General features: G+C 46.9%; 1 protein-coding gene across 8 annotated transcripts in view; it reads left to right on the top strand.

Moving 5' to 3' along the window:
• Nucleotides 1-23,902, top strand: part of FLT3LG (fms related receptor tyrosine kinase 3 ligand) — a 740,120-nt gene that overhangs the window by 307,791 nt on the left and 408,427 nt on the right. For 5 of the 8 annotated variants that reach the window (XM_086930219.1, XM_086930223.1, XM_086930222.1 and 2 more), the window contains one exon: nucleotides 1,130-1,183. The exons of the other annotated variants lie outside the window; for them this stretch is intronic. In XM_086930219.1, the coding sequence (XP_086786345.1) occupies nucleotides 1,130-1,183 (54 nt within the window). The remainder of the gene's footprint in view (nucleotides 1-1,129; nucleotides 1,184-23,902) is intronic. 8 annotated transcript variants of the gene reach the window in all.

Raw genomic sequence — 23,902 nt, 5'->3', positions numbered from 1 at the left:
GATCACTGATATATCTCTGTGCTCACTAAGTGGGGGTAGGCTTTGACAGATATATATTATTAGCATTTTAGGTCTTTTCATTGTATACAGTCTGCTAGTAATGTTGATTACTTTGCTTAGTTGTGTATGTTTTCCAATTGCGGCACACTTTCTTTATAATCGAGCATGATAGTTTCAATAAATATTGTAAACCTTCCTCGTGTCTTTATTATGTTTAGTATGGACATGCATGAGTGAGAAGCGAAAGGTGATGACCTGTTCACACGGTTCCCTTGAGGACTAGAGTGTTGTGTTCTAGGTTGCCAAAATTACCTGCTAGTCTGAGAAGTTTAGGAGTTCAGGTAGCCAGGACATTTGGGCTTAAAGGCACAGATGTGGCAGAGAGACACAGTCCCTGCATTCTGACGTTTTGTTGTCCCAAGTCACAGTTCGGTGCAAGCAGAATCCCTGCGATAGTGTCCTGCCACCTTTCTCCATCTAAATAAGTAGATTCCCATTCCCTCCTAACCTTTAGCAGCTGTTCGCTCTGTAAGCTGGAACAACTCTGGCACCCTTCTTTGCGGCGTTTCACTGCTGAAGACGGGAGAGATCCACTGTGTCTTGCAGGGCTGCACTGACCCTTAGAAGGCAGGAAAGACAGCAGTGCCATAGCTTCAATCAACACTCCACCACTTCTCCTGCATTTCTGGGGACCCAAAGAAAATGACTTGGCGAATCACAATCTGCCAGTCCACCTCCGGATCACCAAGCAAAAGCAAAGAATCAGCCTCTCTCCCTCTCTTAGATAGGGAGGTAGAGGAAGCTGGTGAAGGGAATACTTCCACTCCCAACTTCTACCCCTCTGTAACACTACACCAGTAAAAGCCCAGTCTGGTTGTTCCCTCTCTACTATGACAGCAGTGGAGTATCAGGATTCAGGTCCTGTTTTATTGCTGATGACTTATTATGAATGCCATATACAGTGATATAATTTAGAGATGGTGAGTGGAGAGCAATTTTAATTTCCATCTGAACAAATTGCACTTCAGTGGGCATTGTACATGTGATATGATACTGAACCTTTAATGTAAAGAAAGTTTACTTTTTATCTTGTATGTTTTAACGGTTGTCATTTTTTATTTTTTCACAGTGTGACTATCTCCCTTTGGATTACCCTGTCTCTGTAATAACCAACCTCAAAATGGTGAGCCTTGATATGAAAGATTTGAGTAGATAGTGACTTGTGAACAAAACTTTGTCCGCCCGCCATACCAGTGGGAAATGGGACTGCCCGCTAAGGGTGCGGCGGTCCCCCGTATCCCGCATTTTTAACATTGCGGCAGGCGGTGCTAAAAGCACCGTCCGCTGCAATGCCAAAAATGCATATTGTGCTTTTCAATGCACAACGTGACAGACACTGCGCGGTGCCTGCCACGTTGTACATTGAAATGCAGGGGGGTACCATAGGTACCCCCCATGTGCACTCACCAGCCCCCGGAGTCTGCTTGCGGGGCCCTTCCAACCACCGAAAAGCATTTCCAAAGCCACATTGAAAAAGCATTTCCAAGGCCACATTCTAATATGGCTGCCCATATTGTTGACCGGGTAGAAAAGCGCGGACCGTCTTTCCGTCCGCCGCGGACCCCCCAGCCATTGTAATATGGCGGGGGGTCATTTCTGCAAGGATGGCGGGCGGATCGCCCCCACCGGTGACTACTGCCGGCCCGACGTGGGCGATCTGCCCGCAATGCTAATGGGGCCCCTAGTGTACACTTACATGTTTTTCTCTTTATTATGTGTTTACATGTTCCAATCCAGAATCACGTGATGGTCAGTGCACAGATAATTATAATTAAGGCTCCTAGTTGTCCCGTTTTTACAGATAAATACAGACAGAAAACAACGTGTTTTCTGCCTGTATTTATTTTTAAAAGTTTCTTGTGAGTGACTCTCCATGCTGTCCTTCCTGAATTGCAGGCCAACAGCTGAGCAGATAGAAAGCATGAGAAGTTAGAAAAAAAACAGGATGAGATTTCCTTAAATACAGGCATTAGTCAACATATATTTGTATATAATGCGATATTTACATGTTTGTGGGTGTAGTGTTTTGCTGTATTTGGCTGCTTAATTTGCTAAAATGCGGCAGGCAGCAAAGTATGAGTGCATGTTTAGCAGTTAAATAAACATGGAAATATACCGTTTTACGACTCTGTTTATCCTCAAAAACAAAATAAATATGGATAAATACCAATAGGAATGCCCCAAAACAAATATGGATAAATACAGATGGAAATGTTAGAAAAATAAATACCATAAAACCGAGAGCCCTAATTATAATGCCTGTTTGCTTTTTTTCTGTGTGTTTGTATTAAAAAGTAGACGCATCCTCATAATAATGCAAATACAGAGAATGTGTTAGATCTGGCTACAGACTGCTTTAGATTGTGCAAATACCTATTGTTATCACTACTATGACCACAAATACATACACTTATATATAAAGCAGGGGTTTACGGTTAGAGCTCTCAGCCATTAACTAGTTTGGGCCAGCCCCCTTTATGCATTACCTTGGTGGGGATGTCTGTCAAGTTTTGGGACCAGCCAACATCATTTAATGGATGTTTACATTTTCTCTCCTCATTGATGGTGGAGCAAAGTAGTTTATGTCTGTGAACACAGTTGTTCCTTCGTTTCATGCACACAGTCATTTTAATCATTGTACTAACAATGGTTGAAAAAAATAAGCCTGGGCAACAGGCAGTACCAGCGAGCCGCTGTGGCAAAATTAACTGGTTCAGTCAGGCAGCATTCTAGGGTGGAAAAACATCTGAATCACATATTTTTCTACTCTTAATATGATGGCTCTTACACTGTCCCACTGACCAAGAACTGAAGTGCTGTGTGTGGCTTCTTAGCCAATGAGACGCCAAAAAGGAGCAGTGTGTGTCTGCTTTCCACTGCCCTTGTTGCAATCACTTAGACGGGCGACTTGGCTAATGCACACATTAGCCTTCAGCAGCCACCTACATGCAAAGCCAGTCGCAGCTGGGAGGCTGATTTGGGCACAGGAAGGCATCTTGCAAATCATTCACATGACCAGACCAAACGTGATGCTGCATGCTGATACAAACTGAAGTAGCGCTAAAATTCACATATATCACCTCTAAAATGGTGAGAGCCCTGTATAAAAGTATTAATCTGTAAGAAGACAGAAGATTCACAGCTGTAAAGATGGAAAGCAGGTTTATTTCGTATGCAACTCCATCCACACTATCTCTGCCAGCTAGCTGTGTTCTCACAGTGAAACAGTGGCAGATAAATATTCTAAAGTTGTCAGATTAGACCTCATTCAGGGGGTTACAGGGTGGTTAGTGGCTGCTGGTCCCTACACGTGATGGTTCAGGTCATTTGCATTGCTGTCCTGGGTCAACCTACTTTGGCTTTGCAAACGTTGCTGATGACAACCCATCCACACTTGACCCCCAGGGCTGAGAGGAGAGAACAGCCAGACTTCTCAGTGAGCGGGTGCACTCAGAACTCAACAATCAACTAACAGACACAATAACGTAATTGTCCAGCCCAGTGCTTTTGATTTAAGAAAGATAAATTACTTTTAACCGTCAACCGATTCTAACAACTACACAATTCAATTTAGGTACAAATCAGTGATCTACATGACGCCTTCCTCTAGTTGCTGGTTTCCCTCTCTGCCCTAAACTAACCCTAGTTAACCTCCTAATGGCCAGTCTGTGGTATTTTCCTTGCAAACTGATCCCATGTTTCTCTCCTTCTTCCCTCCCTTCATTTTCCCACTGGGTCTCACTTATCAGAAGATAGGGAACCAAGTGGATTCCGTGACAGTTAGGTCAGTTATGAATGAGGCTTTCTTTTCTGGTAATTGGATGTACTTTGAAGGCTAGCTGCCAATGAACTAATCAATGCTTACCTGTCGGCTCCTTTATGCACACATTACATGATCCTCTCTAGAAGTGAAGGTAAAGACATGAATCGGGCACAGACACTCTTGCAGGGATTCTGCTCAGGAACAAAACTATGCTTGGGACGTTAGAACATCTGAATGTAGGGGACTGAGTCACCATACCACATCAGTATCTATGAGCCCGAGCCCGATTAGCTATAGTGCCTCACTTGCCCTCCTAAACTTTACAGAGAGAAGTGATTTAGCACCCTAGAACACAACACTCTCGACCCTCTCAGGGTTCAAGGTAACAGGACACTCCCTTTTGCACTCTCACATGTACTTGTCCACAATAAAATAAAAAAGAGATACGAAGGAAGTTTACAATGTTTATTTAAACTATCATGCTCTAAGATGCAATAATTGTGCCACAACTATTAAACAGATGCATGTCAATAATGTCATCAACACGGTTAATAAAACATATAAAAGAAAGAGCCCTGTCATGCTATCTGACAGATCCGCCTAAACACTTCACTACTAAAGCTAAGCGGTTATAGATTATAGATCTCTGGGTTCTGTGGCGGACCCCGTACCTTAGCATACATAATTAGAAGTTCTACATCTCCGCCAACGCTGCAATCTTGTCTCAGGACCTTCGCTCTGTGTGAAAATACACAAAAACGCATCACTAAAAATCAAGCATGATATTTAGTTACATGGCCAAACCATATAGGCCTACAATGTGCATGATTAGACTAGCGTAGGAAGACAATACAAGAAACTCACAACATAGTCTTTAATGTCCCCAAGAAGTCATATGCGCACTCAGTCCAGTTTCTGTTTGGTCTAGTGGGCATGTGGCAGGTTGTAATGCTCTCTCTTGAGTGCATCTGGCACTTTGGAATCCTTCCAGGGTGTGAGAGCAACCTCTGGAGCCTGGCATGGCTGTCCCTATGAGCGCACAGCCACCCTGGTCCAATGTTTGCGGTGCAGTGGCCTGAAAGTGGGGAGTGCAGGTGCAGCTAATGCAACCCCCAGAGGACCAATGTCACCATGACAATTGCAGTCCTCCATTTCTTGGTCTTGAAAGACTCAGAGCTAGAACAAAATATAGTGCTTTGGGTTCATTTTTATACACATTTTCTAGACATGGGGTATGGATCCACTGTCTTGCTACTTCAGAACCAGTATAGGGTGATTCTCCTTTCAAATATTTTTCTCAGACTGCTCTCCAGGCATAGCCTTTGTGTAGAGTGATGCTCCATACAGCAAATGGCCCTGCAACTGACCCAAATACTAGAATACCCATAACACATTGAAGAGCAAGGTTTCTGCACTTGCCCGTCATCAGTCACACTGAAACAATAATCAAGAACAGATGAAAGGACAGTCCTGACCTCAACTCTTCCTCACCTTACACAATAACACATGATATTATAGTTCAACCTTCACCCCACCATCAACCAAATAGCAGTGCTCAAGAAGAACTAATTAAAAGTACATTGCCAGCAAAAGTCCTTAGGAAATTTCTAAATATGACCTGGTTTCCATCCTCCTTACTTCAGTCTGGCTCCTCACCCTCCAGACAGTATGTCTCACTACACCTCTCAATGTCAGTACACGTACCAAAATAAGTCAGGACACCAGATATGCATGCACTCGGGCCATCAAGGCAAGGGATCTCATCCATACACCATGAGGCGACATTCTCATTTCAACAAAAGTACATTCTAAACTATAAATTCAGAATTATGCCTGCACTGCTTACCAGGATGCCACACATCTCCGTTTACAGAAGTAGAACCCCCCTAGACAATACATGCTCAAAGGTAACAGAAAAAACAAGAACATAATGCTATTAGGGTAAAGGTATGACAAAGAGATAGAGAATAATTTGAGAAAATAAGATTTTAACCTAGTAGGGCTTGTGCACAAAAATATATTTTAGATTTTTTTTTTTTACAAAAACGCTGGAGATTTGCACGTTCTTTTAACATCTTTTTCATCTCTTGTCAGAACATTTTTCTCACCGTGTCCCAAATCCCAAAAACCTTTTAAACAATTTTTCCCGAATTGTAGAGAGGTGAATTAACAACATTTTTGCAGTCACCTTTTTCTTAAAATTAAAACAATTGAGATTCCATATTTTACCATTTTCCATTTCAGTGCCCCTTCAAATAATATGGCCACTCAAAATGTTCTCCGGAACTTTGTCCCAGATTTATACCCCAGAGGTGGTTGTACAACTTCAATCCAAAACAAAAGAGCAAGGAGGACGTTAATATTGTCCATCACACATCCTCCCTAAATCTAATCCTATATCTATGCAAGAGCCCTCATTCCCCTAGGTGGCATGTTTCATCATTGGGCCCTGCTCCACGCTAAGTGGGCGGTGCAATGCCTAGCATGCCCCTCATACAGAGGCACTTTGGTTGAGATCTTTTGTGTACCCAGTTTGATTGAAAGTGAGATGAAGTTGGTAGTGGGTGTGATAAAGGATTAAATCGCCTGTAGAGACATCGGTGTCTCCCCTTTAATTTATAATATAGTGATCTATGCCAAGATTAAAACAAAGGGAGCCAAATTGACTTTTAGTTGTTGATTGGTCTACATGTTTCGTGCCTATCTGTTTGCCCAGTTCAATTAGCATTTCTTCAGGACCAAAATAAGAGCTCCCTACTATGTAGGCGAGTAACCTTAACTTAAGTTATCCTCATGCTAATTATGAGCACATAGGCGCAATAACCTTGTTGAGTGTCTCACCCATAAGGAAACTCACCTGATTCTGTATCTTTGTAAGCCTTGTGTGACCTTAAAAGGCCCCCAATCAGGTGCGAAAACTCTACACCCGTCCAGCTTAATATTTGTTTAATGATAGTGTGCTCGCAGACCATACCTGCCCCTGGTCCCCACTCTAGAATGACATCCAATGGGGGCCTTCTAGGGTCACACAAGGGCGTACAAGGATACAGGATCATGCAAGAAGGCCATACATATTTGTTTCTGCCTTTTTACTGTTTGTACCAATCAAACACAAGGAGATGATCGACGGAGCGCTGAAACGTTTCAGACACTCACCCCAGTCACAGATCTGGGTTGAATCCATCATCGTTCTTTTAACTCACTTTGCCACCCCAGTTCAGACCCAGCCATATGCAAATCAGTCTTGACCCTGTTCCTCAAGGGAACACTCTAGCCCGAAATGCAGAGCCAGGTCTTCCCTGGACCAGAAACAAGGATCCTGGGACCAGTTTTGGAGTAACACCCCTCATCAGCCAGGCTAGATTGAATCCAGTGGTGAAGTGAGCAAGGGACCCACGTCTGGGCATACCCTCCCAACTTAAAGTGAATAAAGCAAACACAAGGAGATGATGGACGGAGCGCTGAAACATTTCAGACACTCACCCCATGTCACAGATCTGGGTTGATTCCATCATTGTTCTTTAGCTCATTTTTGCAACCATTGACGGTGTAAGAGGAATCGCTGGTGCGAGAGGCAATAAGCTGGGTATCACTAGCATATGAAAAAAGAGAGAACCCAAATGCATGAATAATTCTGCCAGAGGACGGAGATACCCATTGAAAAGGATGAAGCTCAAGGACAAACCCAGTGGAACCCCAAACACCACAGGTGTACTGAGCCCATAAAACGTCCTTAAGTTACTAAACATTTATATTAAAGTATTATAATGTTTTCTAATGTAGGAAAGTAGGGATATGCTTTCATTGTTACCTCCTCTTTTTGCTTGGTGTTAGTGTGTTTTTTGACCTAGTCTGCTGGGATCCTGATAATCAGATCCCCAGCAACTGTGCTTTCTCCCCTAAATTATTTAACAACAAGGGGTGGTGATGGACAGAGTCTCTGAATTAAGCAGAATACTCTCACCCAGTCAAGAGATCAGGGCTAGATCCAACACCGTTTTTTAGCTCACTGCACCATCCCAGCTCAGAACCTGGCTATATGCAAATTAGTCTGTTCCTGCCCCAGTGCATGATGGGAACAGGGCAAACCAAACTACCAAGCCAATTCTTACACTGGGAAGGAAACAAGCATCCGGGGACCGGTTTCTGGCATTTCAGCCGTCGTCGGCCCGGCTTGCTTGAATCCTGATTGTGCAATGAGCAAGGGACTCACGTCTGAGTATACCCTTCCACGCTTAGGGTGGACAAAATATTTAACAACATGGATTTGGGCCCAGATCTTTGGACTGGGGTGAATGTGTGACATTGATCCACATTCGGTCCATCACCTGTTTTGTTTGCAATTGCCGCCATAAGTGCGCTGGGGATGCTCAGACGTGGGTCCCAGGCACTCCACACCACTGGAGTCAAGCTAGCCGGGCTGATGAGAGGTGTTACCTCGAAACCGGTCCGGTCCTCGGATGCTTGATTCCGTTCTGGGAAGGACATGGCTTTTGTAGTTCGGACTGGACTGTTCCCATGGGGCACAGGGTCAGAGCCGATTTGCATATCGCCATTGTCTAACCCAGGGTGGTGTGGAGTGCAAAAAAACCATGGATTTGGGCCCAGATCTTTGGACTGGGGTGAATGTGTGACATTGATCCACATTCGGTCCATCACCTGTTTTGTTTGCAATTGCCGCCATAAGTGCGCTGGGGATGCTCAGACGTGGGTCCCAGGCACTCCACACCACTGGAGTCAAGCTAGCCGGGCTGATGAGAGGTGTCACCTCGAAACCGGTCCGGTCCTCGGATGCTTGATTCCGTTCTGGGAAGGACATGGCTTTTGTAGTTCGGACTGGACTGTTCCCATGGGGCACAGGGTCAGAGCCGATTTGCATATCGCCATTGTCTAACCCAGGGTGGTGTGGAGTGCAAAAAAACGATGGATTTGGGCCCAGATCTTTGGACTGGGGTGAATGTGTGACATTGATCCACATTCGGTCCATCACCTGTTTTGTTTGCAATTCTCCCCTAAATTGACATGGTAAGTACTTTTGTACCACCACAATTGGCTACTGGTGTACCCTTGTAAGTCCCTTGTATATGGTAATAAGGTACCCAGGGCATAGATACACCAGGGGTCTTCCATGGGCTGCATCATGTATTGTGCCACCCATGGGAGTCCTTTTAAACTGTGACTACAGGCTTGCTGTTGCAGCCTGTGTAAGTTGGTACTTGCACTTCTCACAAAAGATATACGTTTCCTTATATCTGAGGTCACTGCACTTTAAACCTCAAAGTCACCCCTATGGCAGGCTCTTCAGTCCTGAGGCAAGGGTGCTTGCTTATATGTGTGAGGTTGCCTCTGCATGAGCAGGACACCCCTAAAAACCCCAGAGTTGATTCTACAGGCTTTGTAAGTGTGGTCAGTCATATTTGAAAGATACCTAGATACTAGTGATAGATTCCTTACCTTAGAACTACCCCAGACGTCAGACTTGATCCGGAAAGTTTTCGTCAGCAGTACCCCTGCCTGTCAGAAGGTGGCGTCATGTTCACCGAGATGACGTTGCGGCAGCTACTTAGACGCCACCCTCGCGCGCTAATGCCAGCAAGCGCAGATCCGGAGAGAGCAGTACCTCCAGAGACTTTTTGACTGAGTTTTTTCGAGGCCTTTTGTCTCTATTTTTCGAGTTGATTGACTCTACTGGTACAGTAGTGATGCCCGGCTTCAAGACCTGTGGGGACTGTCATCGTATGATGTCGGTGATGGACCAGCACCATGTGTGTCTTTACTGTCTGGAGTGTGACCACGACCCCAAGTCGTGCTCCGACTGCCGGACCATGGCACCGAAGATTTTGCGGGAGTGGTCCTGAAAGTTGCCTGAAGTCTGGCAGTCGGCTCCGTGCTGCTCATGGTCCCGGTCACGTGAGAGGTGGAGGGACCGGTCGCAGAGCAGCCACCACCCTTCATCGGAATGGAAGTCTTCGCACTCGGGGTCAGGTATGATGAAGCGTTCCAAGAAGTCGAAGAAGCGCCATCGCTCTCTGACTTCCCCTCACCCGTCGCGCGATGTGGCTGAGGGCGCAGTCGCCGCCGGCCTTCCCGCCCTTGCCGGGCCGTAGGCGACTCCAGCCCAACTGCAGGAATTTCTGTCAGTCATGGCTCGCCTCTTTGGGCCGTCGGGCCCCGCCGCTGCGCCTTTGGGCCCCCAGGCCTGACTGGGGGTTCTAGCCCTGTACTGTTGGTGGCTCCGGCATTGCTGTTGGCTCCGGTCCTGGCGACGCATGACCTCCATGGATCCAAGCCTGGATCCCTGTCGACGTTGGTTGACCTTGTGACACCTCCACCGATGTTGCCCCACTGGCACAACCTCTGAGGTCACCCGGCCCACCGGACGCCGTCGCCCCCGGTTTCAGCCCCGATGTGATACGGCGCCGAACTGGCCTTGCTCAACGCCAATTCCAACGCTGATGGGGGATTTCTATCCCTATGTCCAGCTTCCATATTTCCAGCCTGTTTATCAGCCTTCCGAGGAAGGGGAGAACTGGGAGGGGTCTGAGGACCCTCTCACAGCACAATGTGAGTTTGACCTGGACTGGGCAGAGGAGTTGGAGGATGCCAGTGGTCTTGATACCTCTCCTGACCTTGGCATTCTGTCTCCTCCTACCGTGGCCACGGAGGAGGGTGCAAGTTACAGAGTGGTGTTGCGTAGGGCGGCCGAGGCCCTTCACCCTGAGCTCCCTACAGTGGCCGTCAAGACTAACCTCCTGACAGAAGTGCTTCAGCCGGCAGCTACCTCTTCGGAGCCACTGCTGCCTTTTCACAATGCACTGTTGGACGTTCTTTTGGGCACCTGGTCCAGGCCCAACACGGGCTCTTGTGGATAGGAACTGGGCTTGACGCCATCTCCCGGCTCGGGTGATCCCATTTTCCTTTCCCAACATCCCACCCTTGAGAGCTTGGTTATCCAAGCCTCTGTGTCACGAGCGCATTCCCTACCGCACCACCGGACAGGGAATTCAAGTAACTGGAGCAATTGGGTAGGAAATTTTTTCTTCTGCCAGTTCAGGGCTGCGGTCTGTGAACAACGCATGCCACTTGGGCCGTTATTCCCACTCTGTGTGGGATACGGTGGCACGCATGCTGCCTCAATATCCGTAGGAGGCCAGGACAGTGCTCTCTCAAGCTATTGCTGAAGGGAGGGATGCAGCCAAGTTCACTATTCGTTGTGGCCTTGACACCGCCGACTCCCTAGGCAGGGTGATTTCTATGACGGTGGCACTCCGTCGCCAAGCCTGGCTGAGGGCAACTGTTTTTTCTGGGGATGTCCAGAACACTTTGTTGGACAAGCCCTTTGTTGGCTATCGCCTTTTCTGCAACAAAGCGGATAGTGCGTTGGAGCGCTTTAAGGACTCGCAGGCTACGGCCAAGTCCCTGGACCTTTCCGCCATGCCCCCTCCTCTGCCTTCTGCCTTTTTGCTCCTTTCGTGGCCACGTAAGGGGCGCCCCAACACGTTCATTTCAGAGCCACAGGCCTGCACAGCAACAGTCTCAGCACGGACGTGGGACCCGCTGAGCCGGGTCAGGGGGGCCAGCGAGTGGGTCAGTCAACCTCCACCCCAGTCACCACTGCCTCCAAACCTTCCTAGTCCGGTTTTTCAGGCCCTTCAAACGCCAGTGGGCGGCAGGATTTGCCATCACCTCCCCAACTGGCGCACCATCACTTCGGACAGGTGGGTTTTACAAATAGCTTGAAGGGGCTACTGCCTCCCCTTCCAGACTACCCCTCCAGCCATTCCACCCCAGTACGCCCGCATGTCGGGGGATTACTTGGCACTTCTTCAACAGGAAGTCACTGCCCTCTAGGCTAAGGGGGCCATCGAGCACATTCGTGTGCCAGAAGTAGGACATGGTTGTTACACCCACTACTTTCTGGTGCCCAAGAAGGACAAGGGCCTGCGTCCTACCTTGGACCTCAGGGACGTCAATCGCTTCCTCCGGAAGGACAAGTTCAAGATGTTAACTCAGGCTCAGGTCTTGTCTGCCCTCCACCCTGGAGACTGGATGGTAGCGTTGGATCTGCAGGACGCATATTTCCACATTCCCGTCCTGCTGGCCCACCGGCGTTACCTGTGGTTTACGGTAGGCCATGGGCAATTTCAGTTTACCGTGCTCCCTTTTGGTCTTACCATCGCCCCTTGGGTGTTCACAAAAGTGATGCGGTGGTCGCAGCTCATCTGCGCAGATCAGGGTTTCCAGTCTTCCCCTATCTCGACGACTGGCTGTTGAAGGCGGTCTCGCCCCGGACAGTCGTCTCCTACCACCAGACTACGGCAGACCTCCTGCATTTGCTGGGGTTCTCCATCAATGTGCCGAAGTCGCAGTTGATTCCCTCTCACAAGCACCTCTTTATTGGAGCAGTTCTGGATACAACGCACTTTTGGGTCTATCCTCCAAAACAGCGACTCCAGGATACTCAGGCTCTTATTCCAATCTTTCAGCCTCTATCCTATGTTGCAGTCAGAATGACCCTGAGGCTGCTGGGCCTCATGTCCTCCTGCCTCCTGCTGGCTGATCATGCTAGATGGCATATGCGGGCTCTGCAGTGGGACCTGAAGTTCCAGTGGAGGCAGCATCGGGGAACCTTTCCGATTACGTCCAGATCTCAGAGAATACTTCACAACAATTGCAGTGGTGGCTCACGAACCGTCATTGGGTCAATGGCAGATCCCTCTTCCTTCCCCAACTGGAGCACACAGTGGTGACAGATGCAACCCTCCTGGGATGGGGCGGCCACATGGGCGAGGCAGAGATCAGAGGCCTCATCTCTGGCGGCGTCCAGGCTCCATATCAACCTATTGGAGCTTAGGGCGATCCAACTAGCACTGAAGGCATTCCTTTACCCTGTTAAGGGAAGAGTAGTGCAGGGGCTCACAGACAACACCACTGCCATGTGGTACGGCAACAAACAGGGCGGGTGGGGTCGTGGACCCTATGTCAAGAGGCCCTGCTCCTCTGGACATGGCTGGAACATCAGGGTATTTCCCTGGTGGTTCAGCACCTGGCAGGTTCACTGAATGCCAGGGCGGACAAACTCAGCCGCAGGTGCATGATGGATCACGAATGGCGTCTTCACTCGGAGGTGGCGCAAGGTCTCTTTCAAAAGTGGGGAGAGCCTTGGTTTGATCTAGTTGGCACCAAAGAGAAAGCGCAAAGTAAGCAGTTCTGCATGTCGAAATTCCCAAGGTGGCACTTGCTAGGCGACGCTTTTTGTTGCGTGTGGAGTTGCGGTCTGTTGTAGGCCTTTACGCCTATACCACTTCTGCCCAGAGTGCTGAAGAAAATCAGGTGCTACTGGGCCCAAGTCAATCTTGTGGCTCTGGACTGGGCTCAAAGAGTTTGCTATCCCGAGCTAATCAGTATGACCATCGATCCCTCGATCTGAATGCCTCTTCTGTCGCAGCAGCAGTAGACGGTCCTCCACCCGAACCTGTCCAGTCTCCACCTCCTTGCGTGGAGATTGATCGGTGGCAGTTGATTCCTTTCGACTTGCCTCCGGAAGTCTGTAATGTCATTCTGGCAGCCAGGCGTCCCTCCACTAAGTTGGTATACGCCTGCAGGTGGAACAAGTTTGTGGCATGGTGCACAGCAAAGGTTGTGGATCCCCTTTCTACCCCTCTTTCTGAAGTCCTTCTGTTACTTCTTTCTTTGGCCCAACAGGGTTCTGCTCTGGGCACTATCAAGGGCTACATTTCTGCTATTTCATCCTTTCGTAGGCTTCCTGATCAGCCCTCTCTTTTCAAGTCCCTGTTGTAAATAAATTCCTCAAAGGCATTACTCACCTTTTCCCTCCTACTCCCTTCGTAACGCCACACTGGGACTTGAACCTGGTTCTCACATATTTAATGTGCGCTCCCTTTGAGCCTCTTCACAACTGTTCTCCTGATCTGTTAACTTTGAAGACTGCTTTCCTGGTTGCCATCACCTCTGCTAGAAGAGTGAGTGAGCTCCAGGCTCTTTCTTATAAACCTCCTTTTCTTTCTGTCCATCTGGACAAAGTTGTGCTCAGAACACGTCCGTTCTTTTTGCCAAAGGTTGTCACTGCCTTTCACATCGGGCAGACCATCACTTTGCCCACCTTCTTTCCGCCTCTGCATCCTTCCAGAGAGGAAGAGAGGCGCCACCGCCTGGACCCAACACGTGCGCTCTCATTTTACCTGAATCGCACACAACAGTTCCAGGTGGATGACCAGCTCTTTGTTGGCTACATGGGCACCAAGAAAGGTTGGGCCGTACACAAGCGGAAGTTCTCCTGATGGGTCGTCTTGTGAATTAAAGCCTGTTATTCTGGCGAAACAGGAGCCTCCGGTGGAGCTGCACGACTATTCCACCGGGGCGACTGCTGCCACTACGGCATAGGGACATGGTGTCCCTTTACAAGACATCTGTCAGACAGCTATGTGGGCCTCGTTACATACTTTTACTAAGCACTATTGACTGGACAGCCATGTCCGGAGAGGCGGCTTCTTTGGCCAATCTGTTCTCCGGGACGTCCTGGTGTGATCTTGGTTCGCAGACCAACCACCAGGGTTGGCATTGCTGGGGTATCTATTCTAAGGTAAGGAATCTATCACTAACGTGTTTCTTTCAGAGGAAGAAGTTTCTTACCTTCAGTAACAAAATATCTGTAAGAAATATTAGTTAGTGATAGGTTCCTTTCCACCCCACCCATCCTCCCCGTTCTGTGAACTGATTTCTAGGGTTAAGGTCATCCCTTTCAGAGCCCTAGTTTCAATGCATCAGTGGTCAGTATCTTGCATTGCTCTGTGTTCCTGGCGTGGAAAGTCGGGTACAGAACTGACTAAGTAGATGCCGCAACGTCATCTCGGCGACCACGACGCCAATGAAGGATGCGGAGCCGCACGACACCACCTTCCGACGCACAAGGGTACTGCTGACGAAAACTTTCCGGATCCAGTCTGACGCCTGGGGGTAATTCTAAATTAAGGAATCTATCACTAACTAATGTTTCTTACAGATATATTGTTACCAAAGGTAAGTAACTTGTTCTTTTAGACATATCAGTCATTGCAAGATGTTGAACTGTATAGTGGCTGCACCGAACCCAGCCATGTTTGGTATCAAATATGTTGGAATCATACCGATTCCAGTCTTGGAAGTATGATCCCATGTACTGGAGCGCTACTTAGGCGACCCCCCTTGTACTCCTGGTAACAACTTTTCAGGGTCTACAAGCAAGCCAGTGCTGCTGCTGACCACAGACACGGTTCTGCCCTCCTGCTGCTGAGCCAGGCTTCAGCATAAGAAGGTAGGACAATATATTTCCTGTCACAGGGAGGTGTGATCCACCTCCCAGACAGGACTTAGTGTATTGGGCTGCGGTGGGGTGCTTGCTAGCCTCACCAGACTGGTTTGGTAGGACACATTTGATGCCCTCCTTGCATGCTTCAGTTTGAACCAGTTCAGAGAGTCCTTGGCTCCTGCTCTGGCGCGAAAATGGACAAGGACATGGGAGTAAACTCCCCTCCTCTGACTCTCCTGCTGTTGGTGAGTCCATTAGACCTTGCTGATTACCAACATCCGTGATGGAACAGCACTTGTGCGGCTCCTGTTCCTCACTGCTGCATTGAGAAGGTCATCATTGACTCTTCTGAACCTCCCTACATCAGTGGGCATTGTGTCTCCGTGCCTCCTGGTCACTTCCGAATGGCATAGACTCATCCAGAAGGTTCTTCACTTCCAGAATCCACCCTTGGATTCCACTGGACTCCTTCCAGTCTTCTCCAGAGGCATCTTCTTCAAAGTCATCCATTGCTGTCTACAGCAGTTTCCAATGTCACTTCACCCCTATGCTTCCAGATTCCCGGATTTAGGTAACCTGGTTTCATGGGCATCCATGGGTGGGGTGGCTCTCCAACCTTCTGTCTTGCAAAGAGTTTTGTTTCGGTCCTCTGGGAAGGATCCATCTTCTTCGAAAACTGAAACCGCAACTTCTCAGTTGATTTCTTTTGGACATGTGGCAGTGTTTCCACTCTGTACACAGACTTCTTGTGGTTCCTGGGTACTTACTTTAGGGGGTTCCTTGTGTCCCCGGCTTCTCTGGTTCTTCTCGTCCAAGTCCCGTTCTCCTTTGCAGTTAGCATTCCTCTTTCTTAGTATATGGTTTGGTCTCCCCCTGGAGATCACTGTATTTTGTGCTTCTTACCTCATTGCTTTCGATGTATTTGTGTGTATTGTGTTGATATCTCCAGGTAGGAGATATACCAATGTGACAAATAGACTTATTTTTGCTAAACACTGTGTGTTCATCAAATCTACACTCCAGAGTAAACTGGTAAAACAAGCTGCTTATCACTCCTTCTGGACTAAGTCTGAAGGCTGCTCTCCACAGCTACCACTTTGAGAGCTTTCCATGGTTATCAAAGATCAATAGAATCACCATAAGGGTTGCCTGGATTCGTGAAAGCGGCACCCTTTGAATGAGTATGCCCCATATACTAAGCCAGCCTCCTACAATTACACTGCATGGAAATGTTATTAGGAATGACACAGTTGCTTATCTGAACTAGATGTATTATCTCAATCAACACTCCAAGGGTGTACCTACATCCCCAAGTGTGTTCAGGCTACCATAAGGTGAAATGTTTTTCCCCATTGTTATGCCTGTTTATTTATTTATTTATTTATTTTAAGAATTTATCAAGTGTGAAGTCCAAAACCAAGAAATTATGCAATTAACAATTCAGTGAGCTTCCAGTACTTTCTAACTTTACTGACACAATAACTGATATGTCATTTTTGACTCTCTGCAAATCAGACCGCATTTTTCATCTCATCTGCAGGACTGCTGAGAATAACAAGGATTTCATTGATGAATTATCCGAACTCTTCACCACCCCATCCATCTGACAAGCCCAACAACACACTGTTGGGTGACTTCCACCTCCCAGACAATGTATGTAAAAAAATGAACCTGTTTATCGTCATGGACTCACTCAACATGATACAGCATGTCACACAACTAACACACTCCCAAGACCACATCCTCAACCGTATCTTCTCAACATCGCCAACAAAGCCATGCAGCCCATCAGTACTCCTGGACTGGAACAACAACTTTACCATCCCTGTCTCCCTGATCAGTCTCTTACCAACACACCATGATCAACATGAAAGAGAAGTCCCTACATTCAGATCTTTCAAAGACTGCTACATAGACAATACTAATGCTTAAATTAATCTCTGACCCTGTCAGCACCACATCTGACACCAACATCATCCTAAACAACTTGAGCCCTTTTTTGGAAAACGTTGTGAACTTCCAATCTCAATTGAACTCAAGAAGCCCTCAAAACACTTGTTCTATAAAGACTGTGCTGACAAAGCGATCCATCTTCATGCACAAAAGTAAATGGAAGAAAAACAGAACCTCTTAATGACTTCATGATAAACCTCATCACTTCAGCCAAAGCAATGTGCTATGCAAACACCATCAGTGAAGCCACCAACAGAAAAAGAATGCTTTTCAAGACAATCAAGCACTGAATTAACCCCCTGTCAATCCCACCTTTTCCTCACTCCACAGAAAAGCGCAATGCCATTAACCTTTTCATCAGTGAAAAAAGTACAGAAGATCTGACAGCACATCAATAACACCAAGCCTACTTCATCTCTTGAGCTCACCTCTTCCTTTAGAATCCCACAATGGTCAGCCTTCAAAGCTGTATCTCTTGCAGATCTCACCTCCATTGTTAACTACCTCAAAGATACTTCATATGTAGATGATGTCCTACACTCGTCCTTCATCAAAACTCTCTCTGGAGGTGCTCTCTCAACCCTACTCATCTTTGTGGAGGCCTCCCTCACTCAAGGCAAGTTCCCAAAACTCAGAAGTTAGGCCAGATTCTCCCACTCCTAAAGAAACTTACGCTAGACTCCTTGTCCTCGCAGACCACCAACTCATCACTCATCTACTGTTCATCGCCAAGACCATTGAAAAATCATCTCCGGCAGGTTTGCCAATCTGGATTCAGATCACACTGCAGCACAGAGACTGTTACATATCACATCGTGGACAATGCGCTCCTGACCACCTATGAAGATGACCCCAGCCTTTTGAAATTGCTGGCGCTCTCAGCTGCCTTTGATGTAGCTGACCATTCCACCCTCAAAGCAACTTTGAGTCTCAAAAAGGATTCACCAGGCAATGTAATTTACTGTTTCTGCTACCTTTCCAACTGACACCAGTGTGTTCACCTAGGCAATCTCATGTCCTAAAAGAAACCTATCACCTGCAGAGTCCCTCAGGGTTCCATGCTTTCTTCTGTGATCTTCAGCCTCTGCATGGAGCCACTTGCTTCTCTGCTCACAAATAGCAGCATTAAGATTCACCAATATACTAATGATTCTCCATTCTGCTTGAAAGTCCATCCAACGTCTCAAACACTGCCTGCACAGCACCTGCTTGAAGCCCAGTCCAACAAAGATGGAATTCTGACTGTTTACTACGAAGCCTGACATCAGCATTCTCTTCTAAAGAAAGTGAAAATATTTCTTCCTGAAATTGACTACATAAACTGCTTTTCAAGTCCCGGCCTATGCAGTTGTATTTGGATGGTCGTATCGTCCTGCTCCATGACCTCCCAGACTGACACCTCCTAATTGAATCCTGCATGCCACAGCATGTCTCATTCAGGACCTGATGAAATATAACCACATCACCCCGACTGGCTGTAACTCCATGGGTTCCCCTTGCCCACACAGTCTTTAAAACTAGCTGCATCATTTACAGAGCCATCCCGACCAGCTGCCCTACTCATCATGCAGACAAGCTCATCATCTCTGGTAGTTCTCTGCCCACCATCAGCCAGGACACCATCAAACGACAGACCAAGAAGAGTGTTAAAAAAAGTGCCTCAATCAATCAAACAATCATCATTTGTAGAGCTCAGCACTGTAACCCTTAGGGGTGTCTGGGTGCTGAAGATGCTGTGTCTCCGTCAAAAAAACAGGTCTTGGGTCTCTTTCTGATGTTTACCAGGGTGGGTCATATTCTTAAGTGAAGGGGTAGGTCATTCCAGGTCTTGGCGGCGAAGTACGAGAAGCAGCGCCCCCGCTGTGATAGATGCAGTTGGTGTGGGCGAGGGTGAGTGAGGGAAAGCTCAGGTGTCTGGAAGGTTGATGGAAATTCAGTCGATGGTTTATGTAGGATGGTCCTTGCTTTTCAGGTGCTTTGCAGGAGGGCTTTGCCGGTGTGCATGAGAATCTTGAACTGACATCTCCTCTGGATGGGGAGCCAGTGGAGGTTTCTGAGGTGGGGCGTTATGGGTGACCGTTTGGGAAGGTCCAGGATGAGTCTGGCTGAGGCATTCTGTTTGGTGTGAAGCTTTCTGAGGAGCTGGGTGGAGATGCCGGCGTAGAGAGTGTTGCCGTAGTGGAGGCAGCTGGTGACAAGGGCCTGAGTGACGGTCTTTCTGGTGTAGGTAGGGATCCATCTGAAGATTCTGTGGAGCATTTGAAGAGTGTGAAGCAGGAGGAGGTGACTGCGTTCCCTTGCCGTTTCATGGTCAATTGGCTGTTGAGGATGATCCCTAGTATATGGTCTGTTGGGATTGGTCCAGGTTCCACTAGCAATCACCTGTGGTCCTAAGTGGAGGTGTTGTTCCCGGAAATCAGTATTTCTGTCTTGTCGGAGTTCAGTCTGAGGCAGTTGTCCCTCATCCAGTTGGCTATGTTAATCATGGTGCTGGAGAAGTTGGGTTTGGCGCTGGCAGGGTCCTCTGTGAGCGAGAGGATAAGTTGAGTGTCATCTACATAGGAGATTGTGTTGAGGCCATGGGATCTGATGAGAGGGAGGTCATGTAGGTGCTGAATAAGGTGGGGCAGATGGATGATCCTTGTGGTATGCTGCATATGATGTTCTTGGGTGTGAAGATGAAGGGAGGCAGTTGGATACTCTGTCCCACTTGAGGGCATCTTGCTATATGTCGATGTTGTAGAGTCTGTTGTTTAGGGTGTTCTGGAACAACCAAGACTGCCCCTGCACTGATATAATTTAAGAAAGAGTTGAAGACTCACTGCTTTAAAGAACAATACATCAGAATGCATTAACTGTACATTACCCAGCTACCTCTCCTGTCACTCCTGTCACTCATTGGAATTATGCTTTTCGTTGACCCAGTACAGCACTCTGCTGTCTTTGACTAGGTTCACACTTTAGAACTACCATAGCAATACTTCTCACAAGAAGAGCATAGTTGCTTCACAGTTCATAACACCTAGGTAAACTGGCTTGCCAGTTGTGACTACATTCTTTTTGCCTGTTTGCTATGTAATCTTAGAAGATGATAGTAACAAAGCAGATTAACAATTGCTGATCCCTGTTATTCATTACACTGATGCCATCTTTCCCTTGCCACAGTACTGCTTCTCTCCCTTCTGGGGGATGGACGTGGGGATTATTTTGATAAAAAATTAAATAGAAGAATAGGACAGTATACCTCTTCGCCCGAGGCTGATCCCTCTCATTGAAAATGACTATACCATAAACTTTAAAGTAATGAAAAAATATTTAAAGTGGCTTATAAAGATCTATGCAGTATGTGTTTCATTGTTGTTAAACTGCATAGAAATATTTTGTTGTAAAGTAGGTCTATTCTAATTAAACATTATACAACATAGCGAGGCTCTCTATTCCACTCAATTAAAATTATTTTAAAAAATACTTACTTTAGGAGCAAGATGGCGCCCAAGTGATGCACCGCGTTGCATGCTGCTCCCCTCTCGTCTTGCCTCTCTAATCAGTCCGGTTTGTGCCATTGACAGAGCATGCATGGAGGAGCCAGTGCTGGAATTGGAACAGCCATGAGAGAATGCAGAGATGCGGTAGCCGAAGCGTGTTGGACCGATTCGTGCTCACTGCATTAATCAAACCAGCACAGTGCTTTGTCCGGCTTGCAAGGTTTTTTTTTTTTCGATGCCGGTGGTGCACCTGACATGCAAGATGCCGGGCTGGGGACAATGGCTGTTAGTACGATTATCACCCCTGCCTTATATCTACACGCTGCAAACCGGGTAAGGAGTTGAAGGGTGGAAAAAAGGAGAGGAAGTTGCTTGTAAGGCCACACCTGAAACGGGGGGGGGGCAAGCTTCAAAGAAAGCTACACAACGGTTGGTCAGGGGCTCATAACATTGTGACTGTGGTACTTCTCAGCCTCTTATTGAAAACATGTTCCCCATAGCCTGCACTAGAGGCCTGAAAGTTGAGAGGGGGCTGGGAGGCAAGCACTGCAAGTGCGGATTCTCCAGCATTGGAAAGACATGAGGAAACTGTCTCCACAAGTGAGGGAGAGGCATCGCTGAAGTCTCCTGCTATGGCAACAGGAGAAGGTGTGGAGAAGGTAGTGAGCAAGCCAAGTAACCCCTCAGAAGCTCATCAGAATTCAGGGAGGACACGGTTGGGGGCGCCTAGTAAATCGCAAGATGAAGCAGTGACTGAGGAGCTAGAACAGGATGTCACCAAGGGGAATGAGGAGCTAAAATGCAGAAGGAGCAACCTGGATTTAATCAGCTATGAAACTCTGATTGTCATTGCTCAGGCCCGGAAGTGGAGTGGTGGGGATAAAAACTACGTAGCTAGGTCCCCCAACACAGGGGAGGAGTTCTTCTCATTGACTGATGACTCCAATATATCTAACCTCTGCAGCACATCATCTTCATCTATAGATAATCTGGCCTCCGATTCTTCCATTAGTAGTCCACTGTTCCAACCCAAAACAAATTGTCAACAAAGAAAAAGAAAAGAGAGAACAGTTTCCGAGAGGGCAGGGGTGGTAGCATTGATGAACTTGACGGAATCAATGGAATCTCCACGTAGAAATTGAGATGGGGCGGATTCGCTTCTCAATTAGTATATCCAGAGGACCAAAATGAGAAGGATGTAGGTTGTAAGGCCTTGGAGAATGGAGTAACTGGTCATCTGGTACAGTAAAGTTAGCAGTCGCCCCGATCTTCAATCAATTAAACAACTTCAGAAAGAAACCCGGAGTGAAAGCCGACCTACTCGTCTTGCTTAAAAAAGCGGGGTTGCTTCTTTGGGTGTCAGACATGGACCCTCACTGCTCATGTTTTGGTGGAGGGAGGCGGTGTGGTTGGGGGAAGGGCCTTGGGAGACTATTGATGTAGGTGGACAAAAGCAGTTAAGATTTGACCTAAAGGGGATAGGCTGGTCTTTATCAGGGTCCTGGTGTCCTTGTCTTGTGGTTTCATTGAAGGAAGAGTGTAGTTTGATGGTCCAGTTTAAGCCTGGATATGAGTAAATTACAAACAGCAACTATTAATATCTGCGGTTTGAATGATGGAAGAAAAAGGCGGAGAATTGCATTAGAGATTCAAATGTTATACGCCAATATTGTTTGTCTCCAAGAGACTCTCATTGAGGGAACACAGGACAGCTGCTCGATTCTCTTGGCTTTAAGAGGTTTGGGGGGACGTCGCAAGTGCCATGCACTTGTGGAGTTGCAGTTTAAGCAAATAATACATGTAATAAGTTTAAACAAGTACAGGTAGGTAGACATGGTAGGAGGGTCATCGCGGAATTTCAGTCTTCTATGAAAAGATTTACTATATGCTCTGCTTGTAGGTGCATTTCTGATGATCCCGGGCTATTCAATTGGTTTTCAAACGAACTGTCACTTTGGCCCTTGCCTATTATCCTGTATGGGGATTTGAATATTAATCTACCTGGAAATTGATCTCTGGAGGGCCACTATGTATACACTGGGAGAAAACCTAAAGTGTTTCAGTCTTTAAGGGGGCTCTGTCGAGATCACAGGTTAGTGGATGTATGGCAAGCTAGGAGACCGACCGAGCATGGGTTTACATTTTTTGATGTGCCACATCCATCTCACGCCTGGCTAGATTTTTCTTTGTTTCTCATGCTTTTATACAATAAAGTGATATTGAAAGCTACCCACGGTTCATGTCTGATCATAATCCCTTAGTGTTGGAAATAAAGAGTAGAGGATTGGTTAGAAAAGGGGCCCATTAGAGCTTTGAACGTGCTCTTTTAGTTCATGAAGAATACTGTGCACATATGAATAGATGGATACCAATTTTTCCTGAAAGAAAATATAGGGACTGCTCCATAGGGGTGGCTTGGGACACATTGAAAGCAGGGATACGGGGGGAGTCCTTGCAGTTTACTCTGAACCAAAGGAAAAACAAAAACTGGGCAATTTGTATGCATCATTAGCAGTAGAAGAAGAAAAATGTGTTAAGATTACACAACAGGGAGACAAGGTAGTGGAGAAGCAACTGGGGGTAGCTGTCGCTAAAGCTGCGATTGTGTTAATTTCAGCAAAAAAGCAGCAGATAAACATGCTGTTTGGAAGGAAAAATCAAACAAATGTGGCGACCAGAAAGGACATCATCTTGCTGCCAGAACAAGATTGAAAAATGTACGGGAAATAAGAGATCCAATAACAATATTAGGGGTGGTTTCTGACCCTGTAGGTATTAGGGCAACATTTCAAAGATACTATCAAGATATTTATACGGATAGTCCAGAGGGAGATGAAATAGATATTCTTCATTATTTTAATACAGCTCCCTTAGATAAACGTAGTGAAGAAGAGCAAGAACTCTTGGAGGGGCCTCCATTTTTGGAAGAGATTCTTCTTGCTTTGGTTAGTCTTCCTCCCGGTATAGCTGCAGGTACAGACAGCATACCCACTGAGTTTTATAAAGTTGTCTCGGCTGAGCTTAAAGAGTGGTTAACTAACTTGTTCATACAAATTTATAATGGTATCAGCCCTCCGAGCCCTTCGTTTTTGGCAAAAATAGTTGTTTTCCCTATAAAACATCAGTTGGCACTAGAACTTGGCTCTTATTGACCGATCACCCTGATTAATCGGGATTCTAAGATCTACTAAAATACTTTGGCTACTCGTCTGTCTCAGGTAATAAATAAGGTGGTCTCTGGACGGGAGGGGAACAACAGATCATACACAAAGGGTAATTGCCGTTTTTGACTTTTTTATGCTGCTTGGGTGGCAGAGGACCCTATGGCTTTGA

This window comes from Lissotriton vulgaris, chromosome 7 (genome assembly GCF_964263255.1).
Source record: "Lissotriton vulgaris chromosome 7, aLisVul1.2, whole genome shotgun sequence".
NCBI classification, from domain to species: domain Eukaryota; kingdom Metazoa; phylum Chordata; class Amphibia; order Caudata; family Salamandridae; genus Lissotriton; species Lissotriton vulgaris.
This window is presented reverse-complemented; position numbering and strand designations above follow the sequence as displayed.